We start from the raw sequence: 18,248 nt of genomic DNA on the forward strand, positions 1-18,248 counted from the left end.
TTTGTCGGCTCACGTAAATGAACATATTGTTTAATAAGCAAATAAGGACATCTAGCTATTCCTTGCTATGTCATTACATCGTGACATTCTGTCAGCTGCGTGGCTGGGCTGTGTTGAGAAGACTGTTTTGGCGCAGGCTTTCATTCCAATTTCAAAATCCTAAAAGCTATTTAAACAGTAATTTACACTAGATATTCCAATTACTGCCCTTGGTAATTAGACATGTTAGCAGCTCCGAGGAACACAGTTCTGACTAATCTACGTTAGAATCTTGCTTTGCTGAAGCTTTGTCGGGAAATCATCCTCACGTCTCCCTGCTGCAAAACCCCATAAATGCACCTCCTTTTCCCTAAAGCTTAAAACAGACTTCAGAGCAAAGGTTTCATGAAAACAAGCCACACCCTTTCTCGCAGTTCCACCACATCACAACTCAAATAGGTATGCAAAAGGATGTACACCCGCTAACTTGTTCCTCTTACATTCAAACAGAGTCCTGAAGGGACAGTAATCAGGGCAAGACAGTTCCCAGACTGGATCTGTTCTGACACTGACTACAGGTGGTTTCTAGGGTTGCCCAGGTATAGCATGTGAGCTAAAGATGACCATTGCTTAGGGTACATCCTTCCCAGAAAAGCGAAAGATGGTAGCAGAGCAAGCCTAGTTCCAGAACTCCCAGGCACTTACGGACTTGTCAGGTAGTGGAGCCAGCCTTCAGGCTGGACGATCTGGTAGGAGACAGGAGCAGAGCATTAAACAGCTCCGAATCACATTACAAAGATAACTTGATTGACTTGCCACGCTGGATTGTGACAAGGAAGGGAGCGGATTTGGTTGTGTCGTTCACACATCACGCCCACGGAGCTTTGTCTTTTTCAGAGAAACCATGTAGTATCCATGGAGAATGCTGTTACTTTATTCTTTTGCACTCTCTAGTAGGCTGCTTATGGTGAGTGACCCACTTCCCCAACTTAACTCAAAGTTTAGAAGAGTAACTAAAGGAACACTTACAATGCTGAGCTAAAGCTTTAAAATATATGAGTGATTTTACATTTTAATTGCACTCGTTTGCTTGCTTATTTATTTGGGGTGAGGGATAGCTTTGTCACAGTACATATGTGGAGGTCAGAGGACAGCTTGCGGGAGTCGGGTTTCTCCTCCTACCGTATGAATCCTGGGGATTAAGTTTAGGTCATTAGGCTCAGCAGTGAACATCTTCACCCTCAGAGTTCCCTCACTAGCCAGAAAGAAATTTTCAAATGTATAAATAATTGCATCTCCTATGCTGAGCAAGCAAACTCCAGGGAAGGAGGGGGGTGTCTAGATTTATGCATCAGGTAAATGACTTTGAAAACTTAAGGAAAATACCAACAATTTTATTGTGTGTTGAAATGGTAGAAGATATAAATAGTTGGCTTTTCCCCCTACTTGCTTGTTGAACTGGCTACTAAAGCATTTTAAACTCTGTCTGCGCTATGCACAGTTGGACTAGAGGGCCCTGGTTCAACCAGCTCTCCACAAGGGGGCAGTACTGGAGCATCAAAAACTTAATGGCTACTTCTGGAGATGTCAAGTCTCTAAATCATGGCGTATACACATAATCTAAAGGGAAAAGGATTTCTTAATAATAATAATAATAATGATGGAAGGATGCTTCCTTCCAAAATGTTTGTTGTTTTAAATAGAATAACTAAAGAACATCATTTCAAGTTCTTTGAATCTCCAGTCTGCCAACCATTCTTTGTCCCTTTCCCTCACATCCTCCAAAGAAGATGTGAGGATCTACTAAGGTAAAGTCTCCGAGCCCTATTCCTTAAGTGTCTGTCTGAAATGGATGTCCTTATTCACAGGATTTATTTTCTCACACCAGGTGCTCACATGTGCCTGCCTCTTAGCCCAGTGTCTAGTCACAATGAATGTCTGTGTAGTCACTGTTGGCTTTGCACGCTCAAAATAAGAAAGTGCCCACCTCCATCTCGATGTACATAGGCCTCCCTCTGGGGTCACAAACTCACCGCTAGAGTGCTGTCGCCAACATTGGTGGTGATGAGCCCTTCAATGGTGCCATACTCCACGTCTCTGGGGTTCAGGCGTTCTTGATTTCGCCTTTTAAACTTCCGGAGAGCAACTCCAAGGATGCTAGCTAAAAGACATACTGCGAACACCACCGAGAGGATGACAAGGCCGACTTCCAGGTGGAAATTCTGTGATCCAGGAAAAGACTTCCCTGGAGAATGGGAAGAAAAGGGTAAGTGGGCATGGGGGGGGGGCACAGTTTTCTTTGTTATTTACCAATATCTTAAGAAATGGCTCCTGACCCAACCAACCAATCTCACATGTCAAAACAAGTTACAACTAAAATACTTCCTAATATTTAGCCAATGGCCCAGGCACTCATTTAAGGGATCAACCCATTTAACAGAACTGGGGTTTAGAAAGGATTCAACCAAAAATCATCTGTATTAATGCATGAGTGCTTAAGAGCTTCTTAAATACAAGGGACTATAATCCTTGATGTCTTGAACTCTTATTAATGTAGATTTCAGATACAAAGATGCTTTAGAAGCCCCAATAGACAGCCATTATTCTGTAATATCCCAAGTAAGAAAGTGCCGATATCTTCCCTAATCTTTACCTATTTCAGGGTTCCCAGCAGTGAACCACTCTCTACCTAAAGGTTCCTTTATATTGTTTCTCTAACTCCCCAAGTCCTGAGAATCAGGTTGGTACTCTATAGTGCATGTCATCTGTATGACTATATGCAAAAGCCATATAATAAATGACAGATATGGTGGCCTCTCAAATAGGACATTCCTTCCAGGAAATGCCTTCTGTGAAAACATGGGGCATTGGGAGGGTGAAAGGGCTCAGAGGGTCAGAAAGGCTCTGAGTGTCCTCTCTTACCCCATTTGTGCTTTCCTTCTTCCATAAGGACAAAATCATAGAATTAAACCTTTTGAGAGTACTATATACTATGATAGCGAGAATAAGTTTGGCTTGGGGCAGGCCTATATTAATATCAACAGCAATGTGAGATAACCAATGAGAGTTCAGATGAGAGTTCACCGTATGAGAAAACAGACTTCCAAAGGACTCAGAATCCATAAGAACTGCATGTGGGGAAATCAAGACCTCAGGGCTCATTCTGTTTCAGAAGGCTAGGGATCTGATTGGAAAGAGCAAGCAAGCTTTCCTTAGTCTTCCTAATAAGGGCAAGGCGCTAAACACAGGCACCAAGCTAGTATTCCTACTTCTCGTAAAAGGCCCATATACCTGTTTATGGTGACCTGCCATCAGCAAATCCATCCCCTACATCCATCCTCTGGATGCATGACACATCTCTCACTTTCCCCAAAATATCACTCTCCTTTTAGATTCCAAAGACCATGCCCTTGTCTTCCTCGCCCAGAGTGATCTTGCACGGCCCACCAACTCTGGTTCAGCGAGCGGGAAGAATGCTTCTGGCTACGCAGATCCTTAACCCACACAGACTTGGGGCAACACTCACAAAACCCCTTGATCTAGAAATAGAAGGAGCCATGGGAACCTTTAGTGGGCAGCTGGGCCGTGATGTTCCTGTTACACCAGTCCCCCTGGCAGCACTCCACAGCCTGGCCAGGGGATGGCGGCGTCTTACACGTCATCTTCCCCTGCTCGTAAACCTGAAAGCAGCCCTTCTGGTAGACGTGGAAGCCATCGTTGATGCTCAGAGAGGAAAAGCACTGCTGGCCTTCACAGTGGTCTTCGTTCCCGCAAGAGAGGCCCTCACACACACACATGTAAAGTTTCGCATTGGCCTTGGGCTTCTCATCTGCAAGGAGAGGTGAGAAGGAGAAGTAATTCAGTTCTATGAGCTTCGCCCCGTTCAGAGGGTTTCCTTAAGATCATCCCAAACCCAATCACAGAACCATCAACACTGACCAGCGTCTACACTCCAGATTGTCACTCGAGCAAATAATAATTCCATCTCAGTCTAGGAATGTATCTGTCTTATGCTGTACATCACGTCCATCCTCTTTAGGATTATGCTAGCATGCAGACAGACATTGAGATGCCCAGATTCCTGACATGGAGGTCCCTCTCCCGTGTCCCTGGTTCTAGCTTCTAAACTAAATATTTGATGGGACCATAATGTCCGGCACCTTTATTTTATACAAAAAAAAAAAAAAAAGGCTCCTAAATAAATGCTTGGTGATAGATAGCACCAGTTCCTGTTAGCTCTGCTTGTAAGCGTGTAATGCTTCAGAACTTAACTACTTCAGAACACACTTGTACAAGAGTCTATAGTTACAAGCCAGAGTTATTGACACTTTCAGCTAAACGCCAGGCCACTTGTGATTAAAATTCTAATGAATTGCTCTTAAGAATCGTCTGCTGATAACCAGGAGAGGTGATGTGTGTCTTCAATCCCAGAACTCGGGAGGCAGAGAGAGTGGATCTCTGGGAGTTCAAGGCCAGCCTGGTCTACAGAGTAAGTTCTAGGCCAGCCAAGAGCTACACAGAGAAACCCTGTCTTGAAAAACTGAAGAAAAAAAAAAATGGAATCGTCAACTGGTAAGGAACACAGGGGGGCAAGGTGGGGGTGGGGGTGGGGGTGGGCAGGCTTTAAATTCTCAGGCCAAGGGCCCAAACAAAGGGAAGGAAGCTATATTTAACACTTAGGTAGCAGGTAGCACCAGAGACCAGGTAGCCCCTGGTGGTGCCAAGATGCTGAGCGGTCACGGGGGAGGCCATGACATCAGCCCTCCCCTCCCGACTGTCTTCTGAAAACACTTATTTGCAGTTCTATTCTCACATCTCTTCCCTCCTCCCTCATGATTAGTTCAGACTTGCTGCTTCCAGCACTTTCAGTCAGCCAGGAAGGAGAGTGAAGAAGACAAAGTGTGCACAGTCCAGTCCTAAAGGCTGTTCCTTAGCCAAGGCCACCGTCACCGAAGCCCTACTCAAGGAAGCCTGGCCTCCAGAGTTCCTCCAAGGTCTATGGCCCAGAGAGGCTCACCTCTCTGAGCAGCGTGTCTGTGAGATAACTGCCTTTTGAGAGAGAGACAGAGATAGAGACAGAGACAGAGACAGACAGATAGACAGAGACAGAGACACAGAGTGTGATGGTTTGTATTTGCTTGACCCAGGGAATGGACCTCTTAGGAGGTGTGGCTAAGTTGGAGTTGTTGCGTCTCTATGGGCGTAGGCTTAAGGCTTTCTCCATTAGCAGCCCTGAGATGAAGATTTTGAATTCTCAGCTCTGCCTGCACCATGCCTGCCTTAATGCTGCCATGCTCTTACCTTGATGATGATGATGATGATGATGATGAACTGAACCTCTGAACCTGTAAGCCAGCCCCAATTAAATGTTGACTTTTATAATACTTGCATTGGTCATGGTGTCTGTTCACAGCAGTAAAACCCTAACTAAGACACAGAGACAGAGACACAGAGACAAAGACAGAGAGACAAGGGGGGGGGGGAGAGGAGAGAGAGGGAGGTCAGGTGGTGATGTTTTAAGAGAAGACCTTAAAGTAAAAATGTCAAGTTCACTTACACAGATTTGTGTGGGTGTGTATAGAGATGTGGGTTATTTACAAAAGAAAAAAAGTGTTGCTAATCTTTCTTCTTCCCTCTTGAAAGAAGTGAAAATTTAGTTCACTGCCCGATGTCGTGTGGGTGCTACATCCCACAGCGTAAGTACACGCAGGCTCACAGACATGTCCTTCTGTTTATAATTGACTTGTGAGTTCTTTCGAAAACCACAAGGGGCCCATCCCAAAGCAAAGACATGCCTGAAAGCAGAAAATCTAAAATAGCCACTGCTGGTGCTAAGTACGTCACCAGTCTGACCCTGAGAATCAGGAGCCTTCCAACATGTTTAATGAGTGAAAAAACTTTAATGAGCAAAGAGGTCGGTCTTTATCTAGCATAATCTAGAAAGAAGTTTACACTTATCAAAAGAGAGTTGAAAGGTAATATTTCTAGGATGTCTAGAGATGCTGCCCATTCTTGATGGAATGAAGCTGGCTAAGACCTGCCAACCATGCTGCCCAGCAGGTGACCATTCTTTGGAAGGAACTGAATGGGGGAGGAGAGTTGTGGAGGAAGTTAAATGGCATCACATCGATTTGTGTGTGACCTGAAGGAGAATTTAATGGCTATATTTTAAAGGCTGAACTAAGGCGACTGGTGCAAATTTAAAACACAAACACTTTCACTGTAAATGATTTTTAATCATAGGTATCCAATAACATACCTAATATACTGTAAAGTGTGTCGTCTGGCTGATACTGGGTTGGGGAATGAAAAGTTAGTGTTGTGAGGAAGACGTAAATGAAAATAAGATAAAGAGCGGCTATTTCACAGAGTGGTAATGGATAATCAAATACATTTCATCACCATATTGTATATAAGGACTTCCATAAATAGCAACAAACTGTAAAGATTTCATTCATCGCTAGGCCTATAGAATGGATGATCAGGGAATGGGGATACAGCTCACAGAGGAGCACATGATGCATGGGAGAGGTACCCTAGATTTACCTACAGCAGTACTTGTCAACCTTCCTAAGGCTGCAACCCTTTAATATAGTTCCTCATGTTGTGGTGACCTCCAACCATAACATTATTTTTGTTGCTTGTGGTGATTTGAATAAAAATGGCCCCCCCATAGGCCATGGAGAGTGGCACTATTAAGAGGTGTGGCCTTATTCAAGTAGATGTGGCTTTGTTGGAGGAAGTGTCACTAGGGGTTTGGCTTTGAAGCTTAAGCAAGGCCTAGTATCTCCTTTACTTTCTGCTGTCTAAACCTCGGGACCTGTAAGACAGGCCCAATTAAATGCTTTCCTTTATAAGAGTTGTTGTGGTCATGGTATCTCTTCACAGCAATAGAAACCCTAACTAGGACATTGCTACTTTATAACTATAATTTTGCTAGTGTTATGAATCATAATGTAAATATCTGTGTTTTCCAATGGTCTTGGGCAACCCTTGTGAATGACAATGATCCACAGAGTGAGAACCACTGATCTATAGCATCACAATAAACAGAGAAGTAAACCAATACACATAAATAACTGTATGGTCCAAGGCACCAAAGAGTCACACTTTGTGGTTCTAATTATATGTTCTTAGTGTGAGCTAGTTTCAAAGTTGCAGCCTAAATTAAACTCTATATCCATAGACAAAGGAAAAAAACAACACTTTCCCAGGACTCTTGTTTTTGACAGGATTATATAGAAAAAGTCTGACAAATGTTTAGACTATAACCTAAAGAATTTCACCCGAAGCAAGAAGCCTCAAGTAACTTTAACATGTTGTGAAATTCAGCTCACTAAACCCACTTGTGCAGTGTACACAGGCATGAAGCAGCATTAACCCTAATCAGCATTTACTCCTGCAGAGTCTCATTAAGTCTCCTTCCACCTCCTACATACTTCTTACAGTTGTACAGACAGAAAGACGTTACAGACTGGACGGCTTTTCTGCTGGTGACTCTTCTCAATAAAATGTCAAAACCCATGGTTTGTATACCCTTGCTCTCCACATTTAAGACAAAGAAAAGTGGCCAAAGGAAAATGGCTATTAGTGGGATATAATAATTAACTCCATCTTTGATATGGAACCAGGAGCCAAGTCCAGCACCGAGTGCAGAACCTTCACCGAATCTGGTTCTTTTATACTGTCCTCCCAACATTTCATTTCCTTAACTGGTACATTTCCATAAAACAAGTTAGCAAATCCTTTATGTAATTATTTTATACAAACACACAAACATAAATGAAGACCTTAAATTTATAATTTAAGAATAATATCCCTTCCCAGACACACACACACACACACACACACACTATGGCAATTTCATCTGGCATCCTGGGTTAGTTTGAAGAGATGCCAAAGTGATTTTCTGAATTAGGATTACTAACTCAGCAAAGGCTAAAAGGGAGGCAGAAGATGCAACATGCTTAGGTTTTAAGATACACAACTCATAGAGGTACAGCAAGCCTCAAAGTACCCATGACTCACTTTTTCAGTCTGGTCAAACTTAACATTCACTATAGCATGTGTGAACCTGTAATAGTTTATCTGGGCTGGGCGTTGGGCTATAGGATACCTTCAAGGGCTACCCATAAGACTGTGTGGGTTCTGAACCTCTCAGAATATCAAGATATATTGATGTATTGATACCAAGACATCAGGAAGTAGATAATTGTGTCATGTGCTGCTCCTCCATTGTGCAACAGGAAGTGTGATATCTGAAGTGAATAAAGTTTTACACCTGCCTGTGTGAATAACCAGGAAGTGCCCAGGCAGAAGGCAGCAAGCCTACTCTGCCTAATTGACATTCATTTAAATAATTCAGTAATTTAAATGTCATGCCAGAGGTATTCCCTCTCTGCACAGCTCACCCACACTGTTTGTTCTAGAAGGCACCTCCCGGCATTACTCAGTGTTATGGCTGGCTCAGTTCGCTCTTTGCTCTTTGTACCACCAGAACCAGGGCCGTGTGAAAACGCTCACAGCTGGAGCTGGCTGGGAACAGACTGGAGAATTCTGACCACAAAAGATGGCTGCTTCCCCTCTTCCAGGGAGAAATGGCTAGGGTGGTAGAATGATGAGGGTTGTTCTGCAAAGCCAGAGGCACAAGCTGGTAGTCCTATTTTGGAGTTTACAGCTATCAAATCTTTAAAAAAAAAAAAAAAGAAAGAAAGAAAGAAAGAAAGAAAGAAAGAAAGAAAGAAAGAAAGAAAGAAAGAAAGAAAGAAAGAAAGAAAGAAAAGAAAAAAGATGTTTCTTGTTCTGGGCAAGGCTCAGCTCACCATCTGGACACACCTTCTAGGAGATGGTTCCAGACTGGCAAAGCATAGAGCAGCGTGGACTTCACCAGACTGTTCCTAGCTGGAACCTTGTGTTTTGTAGCAAAATTATTCACAGTTGTGTCGACTTGGGGCTTCAGGAGTTGAGGTGTGATACTGCAGACTCCTCTGTCTCTATGTGCCTAGTGGTGTGCTGCGTAATGCTTACAGCATTCAAACAGATTTATCTTTCTATAGGATGCATGAAAGCAACACTCCCCATTAAGACCTTCGATACAAGGCAGATAAGCCAGGACCCTGGGCTAAGGGTCAGCAAAAGGGAACAGGCTGAGTTCTTAACAAGCTTACCTCAGATGCAGTAATTAGAAGGTGGTTGTAAAAGCCCAATACTGCAGAAGTTGTATAAGCTTAAAAAAAGGGAACTCCAAACATCCTTGGCCTCCTTCCAGCAGGCCAAACGATTCATTCACTTGAAATGGCAGTTTATATTAGGTTTATAGATTATGGGAGTCCTTCCACCCGTCTCCTAATCTGGGAGCACTGTTTGGCACCTCTCCAGAATCTGCAAGCATTTGAGATCTCTGGCATTAAACAAAGGCTTAAGGAAGGATTTTGCAATGCCAGGTTTCATTGCCAGCAAGCCTGCTCCTCAGACAGAAACACAAAGGTCTATCCGGAATGCCTACTGAAGGGCACTCAGTCCTTTGGCAAGAAGGCAGGCTACATACATTCAGGGACAAAATACACCCGGGGCCCAAATGCCATACTCCTTTGGGAAATCAGCATCTTATTCCTTTATTAAAAAAAAAAAATTCAAGAGTTATGAGAAAAGAGAGCTAGTTAAAAAAAAAAAGGCTATGAAATAGAAAGACAACAGGAAAGTCCAAGACCTGTGAACGCAGGATGTAGCTGCCCCGAAGGTTCTCCTCCCGAGTATTCTCTAACTCCGAGAGTGGCATGCCCATTCATGCAACCCCACAGGCCTGACGGTCTCTGGCTTCCATTATTTGCAAGACAGACTATATAGTCTGACTCATCCAGCTCTCCACCCTGCCGTCTTCAGAACCTGGGAGGCCTCAGGAACACTTTCTGGAACAGGATCTCAGGGTCTTTCTCTACAGAACCCTTCCTTCCACAGGGATGCTTACTCCCTTGCTAACAGCTCTGAATCTATGAGAGGATCTCGCTTTGCCTGCTTGAGCCCAGCACTTGAATCCCCCAGGACTGATGGCCCTTTGCCCTGAGGCTCAACAGCTGGAGGACGGACCCCACGGCTACCAGCAGCAGCCTCCGCGGTTGGCAGTACCAAACTGGTGGACATTCGCTTCAGCATGGAGTTTTCCATTCACAGAAAAACGTTCAGGGCTAGGAAGAGACCTGAAGCTGTTTTCAGAGCAGATCGGGCCCATAAAATCCTCAAATGTCAACACAGAGCTTCAGGCAAAGCTTAGTCACCTGCTGGCATGTCCATGCAAATCATTTCTTCCTAGAGGGGCCCATCACACCACCGAGTCTGTTCACTTCTCAGATGTGTGGAAAAATCAGTACATTCTATAAGAACATAAGATTGTGTGTGGTGTGTGGTGTGTGGTGTGTGTGTGTGTGTGTGTGTGTGCTTGTTTGTTTATCAGAGGTCAGAAGTAAATAAGAAACTCTTTAATGTCCTCATAAAACAGCTGGGCTTTGCAGGTGGTCTTCATTTGGCTGCTCTGTGGACTTCGGGCTGCTAGGATGCTCCCGTGATCAAGGTCATTAACACACAGTACAGTATGTGCCATGTGCCTTCAAGGCCAATCAGTTTAGAGAGATCCCCATAGCACCTGGCTGTTCCACGGAGGGGAAAATCTGCCCCTGGTCTTTGCTGCCATTTTCCCAGTGGTAAGTTAGGAAGGAATGGGAAGGAGTGAGTCTGCACTTTTCCCTTCATGCTTTGCTGCAGATGAAGAGGGTTCCCTAAGTTAGCCTGCATCTGAACTGCTGAAGCCGACAGAGTGGGATAGGGAGGAAGGTGCCATCCGTTTAATGTGTGCCTGGGCTGACTCCTTGTCTCTGAAGTAATCCACACATATGAAGCCTATTACGGCAGCTACACTTCCAAAAGTTCAGCCTGTGTTCAAGTGTCAAGGGATTAAGAAACACTATAGGTAGTGGCCATAGTAGACATTGGCCAGGCCTTCCCATGTTTCCTATGACCCTCAGAGAGCAGTACAGCACATTTAACCTAGGCAACTCGTCAACCTGGAAGAAAATCACACCTCTTCACTTTGTCTTCAAGCCTCTTGAAGCAATGCTTCACAGAACAAAGCGTTACAGGCCTGACGGGAATTAACATCTAGAAGTATCTTCACGAGCCAAACGTATTACTGTTCTTCCGCACAAACCAGCGCCAGTGTCTGAACAAACCTCCACTTCAGGGAGCGTAGCGGGGCCTGGAGAAAGAAGGCCACCATCCCAGGGAATTAGGAACAGTTCCGAGAAGTTGTTCTCTTTGGATTTGGAAAGAGATGGGAGGAGCAGGGGGGTGGGGGGGATTCCTCCATCTCAGCCTGGGCACTGTGGTGGTTCAGGGACTGGTACTAGCTCAGTCAGCTACTTCGGCTGCTTCTCCCATTTCTGTGGGCTTGCCTCTGAGGTTTCCCACCCGGAACTGAAATTTTCAGTCTGACAAAAAAACAAAACAAAACAAAACAAAAAACAGAAACAAAACAAAACTTAAACAAGGACCTCGCCATACAGGCTGGCCAATTACAGAGTGGCTGAAAGCCCCGTGCCTGCCTCTGCAGCTCTTTTCCCTGTGTCCTGTTCTAACCTTTGATGGGACTCAGGAAAAGATCACTCCCAGGATCATCAATGTGGGACCTAGAAACCACAGAAAACTTCTACCCCATCCTTCTACCTTTCAGGGATATTTTAGCCAGAGACAACACCCCCTCCCAGCATTATGCAGGGCTCCATTGTGCTTAACAAGTCCCAGAAGAGGCCTGCTCAAAGGTGAAAGGAAAATGTCTGGAACTAGTCAGTTCTCTTCTCTTGCTTCCTACCCCACGTCACTCCTGAAAACAAAGGAAACAAAGAAGTCAAGACTTCTTTCCACCTATCCTAGATGGAGATAAAGTAATTAACAGTTCAGAAATTGAGAAAGAACTTGAGTACAGTCCAAACCTCTACTACTGTTACTTCTGTATCATACCCAATTTCCCAATTCATCCCTAAGCCCTGATAAACTTCAGAGTCCCATTTCTGGCTAACGGAGACAAAATTCCACGCTCCTGGTTGCATCCATATATGCCTTGTGCATATCTGTGCCAAGGTTTGCAACCTCAAAAACTCCTTTCCTATCACTAAATGGTCAAGAAAAAAAAAGTCAACACGTTGGAGAAAACTGGCTTATTAGTCATAGACTAAAGACAGTATAGTCACCATGAGAAGGGTGAGTTTGAGCCATTTGGAGCCTCTCTTTTAGTCCTTGCCCAAAGATAGGTTCCTGGTGCCTACACTCAATGTGGGAAGAGAAAGCCTTTCTCACACACTATGCATACACTGCTCCTTCGACCCTCCTACCTCAGTCTCTGCAGCACGCCGAGCCATTCCTGGCTTCTACAATCATCTTGGACCTTGGCAGAGGAACACCACTAAATCTGAGCTGTGTCACGAGGCCTCTGGCTGGGGAGCAAGAATATCTAAACACAACAGGCAAGAGTTTCCGCAGACTCCCTTTGGCTCTTGTAGCCCACAGGGTCACTGACGGCCTAAAGATAACCCAAGTATCTGTGAAGGGCTGCTTTAAAATAGTAGCTCTAACAGCAGCAGTCATTTCAAAAGTATTTCCTTGCAGAGTCCACTTCCATCCCCACAGCATGCCAAGCCCACTGGGGGGAAAAAGTGAAAACCCAGAAAGAACCGGAAGGAGTTTCAAAGGGAGAGGCGGTGCTGTGAGTCCATTCTATAAACGCACAAGGCCACAATACTGAGAAATGATGGCTTAACAGGGAAACCCCTCATAGGAGCCATCCACTGACAGTCACTGGGAATTGAAAAGGAGCTATGAGATGAGATAAAACAGGTTAACTCCATGCTTCACTTTCTAAAACAGAAATTATGCCTAGTTTTCCTTCTAAGCGAAACTCACACTGTACGCTATTAGACCACTATTTACCTGAGCCCAGAGAGATAGAGGTTTCAGAATCATGCTTGACATAGAGGTCCACTGAGACCCCCACCAACCACAAGTATAACATGAACCTACTCAAAATATATTGCTAACTCGCTTGCTTTTTCTTTCCTTTCCTTTATTTGTTTTGTTCTTTTCATTCTTTAAGTAGGACCAAAGTCCCCAGATCTTCCGACAAACTATTAAAATCTGCTTGGCACCTCACCTGTCTACGCAGTGAGTCCACATTGTCCTCAGTGGCAGCTGGCCCAGGTGCTAGCATACAAAGGGACAGGTGGCTCAGTGAACAATTTTCAGATGCTATCAGCTGCCGTGCTCAGAAGGGAGGCAAGTCTTGGTTGTATTTCAAACTCTGGGCAGCCAACAGACATGCACCTTGCCCAGCTGCCAAGCCAACCAGCTGCCCAGTGCTCCTCCCAACATGAGAGCAAGGAAAACCGTGTAACCTGGCCAGCCGGCATGCCAGTGAGCAGGCTGGACCTCTCAGTTCCCTGTCTGGGTTATTCTGAGCTGCTCTTATTGACACTCCATGGCAACCCAGGGGGACAAAGGGCCAGCTAAGGAGGCTTTAAATGTCCTGCAAAAGTTGCTAGAAAAGTCAGCAGCCCAGACTTGTTCTCATAAGAAAACTGGCTGTGGAATGGATTTGGCTACTATCATTGCTGTGTCGCTGTTGTTTTACTCCGGACGAGCTGCCTGTAATGAAGTTTTACTTTGCAGACTTGCTTGTTTGTGTTTTCAGTTGCCACTACTTGGTTGTGTTACTTGGAATGCCTTTGAAAGTACAGCATGTGGATCAACTGGCTTCAAAGCTGCAGCAGTCGGCATGAGACACAGACCGCTGGGTAAGAGTCCAAGCCTGACGCCCTGAGTACAATCCCTGGAAGCTATGTGAACATGGAGGTAGAGAACTTACTGCACAAAGCTGTCCTCTGATCGCCATGCACACACCATGGCATGTGAGGGCACATGCACACACACACACACATGCATGCATACATGCAAAATAACAAATACATGAATACTTTTATTAACCATGGAAGGACTTAGTTTTCTTATTCCTTCTCCTTGTCACAGTCCATGATCTATCCCCAAACACCTATTCTGTAACTCACCATTGTCTTCAGTGGCAATCACCTAAGATACTCTTGCTGGGCTAGAACTCTCAATCCTAAGGAATCCCTCTCCTGACTCTCATTCCCCATAATCCTTACACCCCCTACCCCGTGCTCCACCTTCTCAGGGCTTCACCCATCTCCTGCCTTAAGGTGCTCTTGAATCCCTTCCTTGCTGGTTCAGTGCCTGTTTGTCCTCACAGCACTTCCTCCCTAGACTGCCAACGCCAACTTCTGAGGTGAGAACTTCCTGTAAGAGGAGTACCAGGATTGTGCTGTAACCTCAGGTTTACACAGCAGGGTTGTGGCTTTGAGACACCAGAATCCACTTCTTCCATGTGCATTGCAGATGTGGCTGTGTTCATAGCTGATGTTCACTGGTAACTCACTGACTGGAGGCTCTTAACCAACTCTTGTTCTAAACTCAAAATAAATGACAAGAGAGAGAGAGAGAGAGAGAGAGAGAGAGAGAGAGAGAGAGAGAGAGAGAGACCAGCATTTTTTGAGCACTAATGATGTCTTGGTCACTGTTCTATTGGTGGTCTACCATGACCAAGGCATCTCTTATAAAAAAGTTTAACTGGCAGCTTGTTTACAAAGTCCCATTATCACTGTGTGGAGGGCATGACAGGAACATGGTGGCACTCACTGTACAGGAACAGTAGCTGAGAGCATCCTGATCCAGAGATGTAGAAAACGGAGATCGAGAGTAGGCCAGCCCTGGGCTTTGGGAATCTCCCAGTGACATACTTCCTCCAATAAGGCCACACCTCCTAATCCTTCTCAAATACTGCCACTCCCTGGTGACTAAGCAGTCAAACATATGAGCCTATGGGGGCCACTCCTATTCAAACCACCACAGTAGATGAGCCAATGGCTTAGGAACTACAGATAACACAGCGAACACGGCCAACCCATAGCCCCTTGGTCTAAAGCTTACTCTGTGAACAACTTGCTTCATGTATTTCCTTGCACCAACAAGGTGCGAGTAGGGTCTGCCTCCATCGTACAGTATAAGGAACACAGAGGGGTAGAACACGCACACAGTTGCACAACACAAAGAAAGATGGCTCAATGATTATGATTGCTGTATCTCTTTCCTGATTCCTATACCCAGCCAAGAACCTTCCCTTCAGTTTCATTTTAACTGACACCATCAGACTATCAAGCACTATCCTTACTTGCAGAACTGAAACTGCATTTCTGAAGTCAAGGGAATCATAACTAGAAGGCTACAGGGCATTCTGCAGGGTCTTATATTGCATAAGCCAAATTCAAAACCCAACTGTGGAGTGCTGTCATTTTCTATTTGTTATAACTTCTCTGAATAAATCTGTGAGTTTCCATGGTTTTCAATTTGTCCTAGGGTAGGAACCAGAACTCAGAAGACAAAACAAGTAAGAGAAGAGGGAAGAGGCCATTTCCACTGCCCCTCCCACCAAAACTACCAAAAGCAACTGGAGAGCGGCTGTTGTTTAAGGTGAATATCATGGCCATATTCACAAGAGAACCACCTCCCTGTCTTAGTCCTATTCCTTCTCTCCCTCCCACACCCTGCAAATACAAAATCCTGGCAAGTTCATCTTCCACACTGACCCACAAAAGCCCTATCTACAGCACTAGCTCTGGGAGACTCTCTCCTCCTGGACTTAGATTCTGCTGATTAGAATCAGACCACAGCTGTCCTAGGGTTCTGACCCAGGCTGAAAAGGTGTAAATATAAACTTCCCTCTTCCTGTCGAGTCAACTGGCTTGGAGAGAGAGGAGGAAATTGTAAAAATGAATAGAAGACAGACAGACAGACAGATAAGGGCTTTTCCCTATGAAGCTACAGCTTTAACTCATTACACAGTAGCAAAGGCAAGCTAGAGTTTTGTTTTTTTCATTTTTTTTTATGTATTTTTCTGTGAAAAATGATGGGTTGAATTAAGGAAGGAGGGGAATAAAAGCAATTTCTGCTTTGTGATGCTCTCTTTTCAGATATGCAGGTCTTCATGCTCGCCCTGGGACCTACCCCAAGTGCTTCGTGCCATGAGTCATAGCGGGAATGAGGAAAAGCACATGGCCTTGTGTCTTACATGATCTTGGACTGTCTCACATTCTGGATAATTACGATAATTAGGAATAAGCATCATCTATGGAAGCTTGCTTGGGTCAGCCCAGGCTACAGGGGGAGCAGTTTGTAGTGCTTTGAGATTTGCAAATTAATTCCTATTTTTTTTCACAGTATTTTTTCCTCCCTCAGAAGTGAAACATGCAGACATGACACCTGACAGGCCTCCTGTGTCCTGTGTCACTACTTTTTCTATAGAGAAAATGGCCTCTCACAAATTAGAGGCCACCTTCACAAAAGTAAAAGCCTGGACGCTTTTGCCCTATATACCATGGTTGACAAGAAAAAAACTACCTCCTCTGCCTGAACATTTGTTCCACTCGTGATTTTATTTAATCTTTAGTTTGGGTGAGTACTACCCACTCTGCTCTTAAAGTCTCCACTGAACCTAGTGGGCATGACTCTAGTTTATGGTTGAAGCAAACATTTCCCAAGAAGGAGTGGCTGAAAGAAACCTTTGTTAAGGTGTTCACATTGCAGCAGTTCAAAGACAATCCCTTTGTTAGAAAAGAAAACTTGAAAAAAAAAACAAATCAAATAAACAAACAAACAAAAATGAACTTTTTGGAGCAACTTTGAGAGCGTGTCGGCTTCAAAGCGTGATGGTTCAGCTTAGGACCTATTGATGGCCAACGGTCTAGTGCATCTCACATCGCTCCTTTAAGAAACTAGTTTGATGATATGGTCAAGCAAAAGACTTTCTTCTGAACAAAAGGGATAAATTGACAGTACAATAACAGGAAATGGGAGCAACAGACTCGATACTGAGACCTTTCTTTTACACTCACTCGCCCCTTCAAGAACTTCCTGAGAAACTCAAAGAAAGTTTCATTCTATTCAAAGAGGGGCACCTTTGTGGACCCTAACAAAAAGTCCATTGAACTTGTCCCTTCCCTCGTCCATTGGGTAATTGGCCTGGAAAGTCTGAGTGGTGATGGCCTGGAAAGTCGGCAATCCAGTCAACACAGAAAATAATTTAGGGCCAAAATCTGCAACAAAACTGTGCCTAAGTCGGGACGTCCTTGCTGTCTTCAAATCTAACTGTGGTTTGTCAAGTCAATAAACTGGGGTTTGTCTCTGCTTTGAAATGCTTCCAAAAAAAGCAGTGCACCATTTTCATCTTTGTGTCATGGTTTCCACCTGCAAACACACACAGGGACAAAAGGAGAGACTTTTGTCAGAAACTCCACCTTCTCCCTGGTGGCATAATAGCAGTGTTTGAGCGTGATTAGTCTTATTAGTGGAAAGGAAAGGCAAGAATATACAGGTAATTAGAACTCGAGTGCTCTTCTCTGTGAGAGCAAACAAAACTCTCCCTGCAGCTAGAGTTGTACGGATAATGAAAATGCAAGATGATTCCCCCATAGGACAGACAAGAGACCTGGAAATCACAAGCCCAGGGGAAAGGGCCTCATCAATGGCCAATCTCGGGCCCTCTTCTTACCTTCTCCAACAAACTGCCCTGAACTGGATCCTAGCATGCACCATACAGAAAATGAATATGGATGGATGCTACTAACTTACAGCAAAATAATAAATAAATAAATAAATAAATAAATAAATAAATAAATAAATAATTTAAAGGGTATTAGTGGTCTGTCTTCTGTCTCCAAAGCTTATTGCCTGTCTGCTAGCCTAGGCCTTGTCCTGAAGGCACCATTTCTTATATTACACCTGTGTTGGCCATGTAACATCAGGAGCTTTATCTAAAGGTACAGCCTAAAAAAGAAAAAAAAAAAGAATCCTGTCAGGGTAGAATTATGAAAAATGAATAATAATATGGGAAATAATATAAAGCAGTAAACTCAGTAACTGGGATATACTAATTATCCAATAAATGTTACCTATAACTATCGAAAGGTAGCTATAAGACACAGCATTTTCTAATTCTCCACATTTGGATGGGAAAGGGAATCTTTTTGTTTTGTATCATCCTGACTAGTTCTTCAGAACTTGGGGAATACTCTAAAGTGCATTCAAATGCTATCTCAAGTCACTGCCTTCGACCTATTACCACATGCTAACACAGTTCCTAATCAACATTTAAGAAA

At 44.2% G+C, this 18,248-nt stretch overlaps 1 protein-coding gene across 1 annotated transcript in view; it reads right to left on the reverse strand.

The window, feature by feature from the left end:
- Nucleotides 1–18,248, reverse strand: part of Acvr1 (activin A receptor type 1) — a 67,707-nt gene that overhangs the window by 28,618 nt on the left and 20,841 nt on the right. Inside the window, 2 exon segments of the mRNA XM_052182506.1 lie at nucleotides 2,013–2,224; nucleotides 3,545–3,808. Coding sequence (XP_052038466.1) covers nucleotides 2,013–2,224; nucleotides 3,545–3,808 — 476 coding nt within the window.

This window comes from Apodemus sylvaticus, chromosome 5 (assembly GCF_947179515.1).
Source record: "Apodemus sylvaticus chromosome 5, mApoSyl1.1, whole genome shotgun sequence".
Taxonomy (NCBI): Eukaryota; Metazoa; Chordata; class Mammalia; order Rodentia; family Muridae; genus Apodemus; species Apodemus sylvaticus.